At 39.2% G+C, this 5000-nt stretch overlaps 1 protein-coding gene and 1 pseudogene across 1 annotated transcript; both read right to left on the bottom strand.

Moving 5' to 3' along the window:
- Window positions 1-234: 234 nt before the first annotated feature.
- LOC122267894 (cuticle protein 7-like) lies at window positions 235-1242 on the bottom strand. Its single transcript, XM_086535758.1, has 2 exons — window positions 1208-1242; window positions 235-736 (listed from the first exon to the last, which is right to left on the bottom strand). The coding sequence occupies exons 1-2, from the start codon at window positions 1217-1219 to the stop codon at window positions 317-319; spliced, it is 432 nt and encodes a 143-aa protein (XP_086391884.1). The 5' UTR covers window positions 1220-1242; the 3' UTR covers window positions 235-316.
- A 3180-nt stretch (window positions 1243-4422) lies between these two features.
- LOC147472020 (cuticle protein 7-like) lies at window positions 4423-4998 on the bottom strand (annotated as a pseudogene).
- Between the last annotated feature and the right edge of the window lie 2 nt (window positions 4999-5000).

Genomic DNA, 5000 nt, shown 5'->3' with positions numbered 1-5000 from the left:
AAATAACAAAATGCTAAGATAACAAAAGTAAAGAAATGGAATGACTACCTCTCTGTGAGTTGTGAGGTCTTATGAAAAGGAAAACGATTTAATCGATCTGCTTTTATTTCCACGAGTGAAATATAACGTCACTCTGAAATTTGTGTCTGAGCACATTAGTATGGCAATAAGTTCATGGCAGTCAACATGATAAAGATATCATAATTCAGAAGAACATAAATGGTAAGGAAAGACTTTGGTTTGGCTTGTAGGAGCTTTGATGGTGTGACTAGAGTTCCAAAACTCTTCTGTTCTCTAAGTTCATGATTGATGGGTACTAATTGTGTGGATGGGGTGGGGGAGGTGGGTAGGAGGGGGCAGGAGCGTGGTAGGAGGGGGCAGGAGGGTGGTAGGATGGTGGGGGTGGGTGGTAGGAGGGGGCGGGGGCGGGGTACCTGGCCTCCCCCTCGTAGGCAACGTTGGCGACGTAGCCGTTGTCGTGATCGGCTTCGAATGACACCATCTCGGTTCGGCCGTCGGGAAGAACCACGTGGTAAGACCCGGAAGTCACGTGGCCGTCGCTAGTCTGTTGGTGGGCGTAGTCGTTGCCCGAGTAGTCGTCCCTGACGGCGTAGGCGAAGTCGAAGGGCATTCCTGGCTGCTTGTAGGTCGGGGGAGGAGCGCCGTACACGGGAGGATTGTCGGGACGGGGGACGGCGGAGGCCAGAGCCGCGAGGGCGCCCAGGAGGAGGAACAGCTGCAGGAGGAAACTGGGAATCAAAAACTAAAATTCGCACACATGGAGAACGGCACAAGAATGGACGGGGCGGAAAAGGCGTCGCAGGAAAGTAGGAATATCAAGCCACTTCCATTGTAAGAAATCCTTTCTTGTATTCTGAAATCTTTTGACATAAAATAACGTTAACGGTAATAGCACCAATACACTAGAACAATTGCAATAACTAAATCTTTTGTTGGGATTCTTAGCGTACGTCCTGTCACTACACAAGTGACGTTCTACACATTATTATGGTGGATTAATGCATGATATTGCAACGGCAAAATGCTATGTTAATGAATATGATACATGGGACAGAGAAAGAACCAAAAGCAGAAGGAATAGAGAGAAGAGAGTGAAGAGAACTGAAGAAGTAGCACAAAAAATGGGGAAAAGGGGGAATGGACCAAGAGGGAAAGAGAGAGAGAATCTTTTCTTAAAGCTACTCACTTTCACAGACATGTTGGTGTTGGTTGCAGAGGAGCTGAGTGAGCTGTGATGCTAGACTGAAGGAGGAAGCCCTTAATATACCATCACTAGAATGAAGCTGTGACGTCACTATTGTGTGGATAGAACAGGCACAGATGACTTTAATGATGGAAACGTGAAAGCACTTTGAAAATACAAGCTGATAATTCCAGTGACGATGTTAGCAACAGCTTGATGATGCTAATGGTATAAAATTGATATTGATAATAATGAAAACAATAACAGCTACAAAATGTGAAAAAGATAATTATGTGTTTGAATATATATATATATATATATATATATATATATATATATATATATATATATATATTGTGTGTGTGTGTGTATACATACATATATGTATATATATATATGTGTGTGTGTACATATATATACATATAGATATAAATATATATGTAACAATATATTTATATACCTATATATATACATACATACATATATATATATATATATATATATATATATATATATATATATATATATATATATATATATAACTAATCATTGGTAAATTAACAGACATGTTTATGATGCTGAAGACATGAAGAGGATAATAATAATAATGATTATTTTCATAATGATGATGCTAATTCTAATATAATAATAATAATGATAATGATATAAACAGGTACAATAATAATAATGATAATGATATATTCAAGATGTAATGATAATGATTAGATAGTGATGTTGACAAAAAGTATGAAAATAACAAGAATGAGAGTAAAGCTAATGATTATGGTAATAATGATTACAATAATGATGATAACAATGACTTCATCATTCATCATGAGAAACAAAGATCAATATAATGTGATAAATGTACAATGTCCTATAGGCATAAACAGATACCTATCTAAATCCCCCCCCCCCCATTCAGCCGTGATTTGAATAAACATTATTATCATCATTATCATTACCGTTATTTTATCATGGATATTATTTCATCATTATCAATATTGTTATCATGATCATTTGTGTTAGCATTTTCTATAATCATTATGGATATTATCATTATTGTAATTATAGTTTCATAATCATTGTCATTAATATCATTATTATTATTATTGTTGTAATTATTATAAACAGCATTATTATTATCCTCATTATCATTCTTATCACTATTATCAATATTATTGTTATCATCAGCAATACTGATATTACCTAAATTAATGTTGGCATAATTACAATCATCATTATCATCATTAATATCATCACTACTATCATTACTGCTATCATCATTATGATGATCATCCTCATTACCATAGTCATTATCACCATTATCAGCATCACCTTCATCGTTATCATCGCCTTTATAAATAGCAAGTTTGAGACATCTCTTTTGAAGTTCATTTGTATGAAAAGACTGGATTTCAAAATCGCCTTGTTATTGGTTGTCTCCAGACACAGTGAGGAGGAGAAGAAGAAAAAGAGGTAAATAGGGGAGAAGAAGAAGAAAAAGAGGTAAAAAGGGGAGAAGAAGAAGAAAAAGAGGTAAAAAGGGGAGAAGAAGAAGAAAAAGAGGTAAAAAGGGGAGAAGAAGAAAAAGAGGTAAAAAGGGGAGAAGAAGAAGAAAAGGAGGTAAAAAGGGGAGAAGAAGAAGAAAAGGAGGTAAAAAGGGGAGAAGAAGAAGAAAAGGAGGTAAAAAGGGGAGAAGAAGAAGAAAAGGAGGTAAAAAGGGGAGAAGAAGAAGAAAAAGAGGTAAAAAGGGGAGAAGAAAAAAAAGGAGGAGGAGAAGAATAAGAGGTAAAAAAGGGGAGAAGAAGAAGAAAAAGAAGAACATAACAACAAAAAGGAGCAGGGGGAAGAAGAGTAGAAAGAAAAGAAGGCGAAGATGAAGAAGTAAAAGAAGAAGGAGAGAGGATTTTAGCACTTTCAAAACGAATGTAAAATTAAAAGGAGAGGAGAGATATTTTAAAACTTAGCAAAATTGATACTTATTCTAATTCTGTCTTCTGGTCGAAGGGGAGTAGCTGCGAAGCGTCAACGGGACAGCCTGAGGCAAGGAACTCGTCGTCCATCTAGCGAGGAGCGACATCCTTGCTTCTTGGCACTGAGACTTTGGGACGACTTTCATTGCGGGGTTTTCGTCCCTTAGAGTCGTTTCGGAATCAGTAGTCACAGGTCGGTCATAATGATGTGTATGTATATATATATATATATATATATATATATATATATATATATGTATGTATGTATGTATAGAGAGAGAGAGAGAAGAGAAGAGAGAGAGACTTTGGGACGACTTCCATTTTTTTTTTATCATCATTATTATTTTCAACAGAGAGAGATAGAAAGAGAGGGACAGAGGGGGGTGAAAGAGAGAGAGAGAGAAAGAGAGAGAGAGTGAGAAAGAAAAAGAGAGAGAGAGAAAGAATCTATCTTTAGATAAAAATTGGGCATAGGATTTTGATCGCGGCAAAACGTATGTCTTCCACACACGAACACACGCACAAGAAAGTAGTGCACCATTGCAATCTCCTAAACAGGTTCAGACGATTTAAAATATTCTTTTCAACTTATATATGGAACTTGATGTATGAATCGATCCTTGGGTTCCATATGATGTTACTGAAACGGTTGTGTTGAATCGTCTGTTGTTGAAAAATATCATCCGTGCTACATAGCTACAGCCATGTAGGATTTTCACATCCTTCTACAACACGCAGAACATCCTATTTCACAGCAGGACACTCGCATCGTACGATCAATAAGGTAGGATCGAGTCAGCAGCACCGGTGAGGCTGACCGCTTGCTCTTTTGTGTCCAAGTAATGACGAGGGAAAGATTAAGTAAAAGACGTTGCTACTGACCTGAAACTGATGTTGAGAGATCTATGCTTTGAGAAAGCGAATCATAATGTTAGATGGATGAATGAAGAGTTTTGTAATGTAGCTTTTGAAAAGGAAAAGGGGATTAGGAAAGTAGAAAGAATATGTCTTTGTTCTGAAGCGGACGTCAGCCACTTAGAGGGTCAATGGAAGAATCCTGGCCACAAAGGATCACAAAGGAAAGAGACTGATAAAGATAGAAATAACAAAATGCTAAGATAACAAAAGTAAAGAAATGGAATGACTACATCTCTCTGTGAGTCGTGAGGACTTATGAAAAGGAAAACAATTTAATCGATCTGCTTTTATTTACACGAGTAATATATAACGTCACTCTGGAATTTGTGTTTGAGCACATTAGTATGGCAATAAGTGCATGTCTGTCAACATAATAAAGATATCATAATTCAGAAGAACATAAATGGTAAGGAAACACTTTGGTTTGGCTTGTAGGAGCTTTGATGGTGTGACTAGAGTTCCAAAACTCTTCTGTTCTCTAAGTTCATGATGGATGGGTATTAATTGTGTGGATGGGGTGGGGGAGGTGGGTAGGAGGGGGCAGGAGCGTGGTAGGAGGGGGCAGGAGCATGGTAGGATGGTGGGGGGGTGGGGGGGGGGGGGGGGCAGGGTACCTGGCCTCCCCCTCGTAGGCAACGTTGGCGACGTAGCCGTTGTCGTGATCGGCTTCGAATGACACCATCTCGGTTCGGCCGTCGGGAAGAACCACGTGGTAAGACCCGGAAGTCACGTGGCCGTCGCTAGTCTGTTGGTGGGCGTAGTCGTTGCCCGAATAGTCGTCCCTGACGGCGTAGGCGAAGTCGAAGGGCATTCCTGGCTGCTTGTAGGTCGGGGGAGGAGCGCCGTACACGGGAGGATTGTCGGGACGGGGACGGCGGAGGCCAGAGCCGCGAGGCGCCCAG

The sequence above is a fragment of the Penaeus japonicus genome, unplaced genomic scaffold, assembly GCF_977035675.1.
Source record: "Penaeus japonicus unplaced genomic scaffold, GWHDUDI00000001_assembly GWHDUDI00000004, whole genome shotgun sequence".
Classification (NCBI taxonomy): Eukaryota; Metazoa; Arthropoda; class Malacostraca; order Decapoda; family Penaeidae; genus Penaeus; species Penaeus japonicus.
Note: the sequence above shows the minus strand (reverse complement) of the source record. Positions and strands in the feature narration are given on the sequence as shown.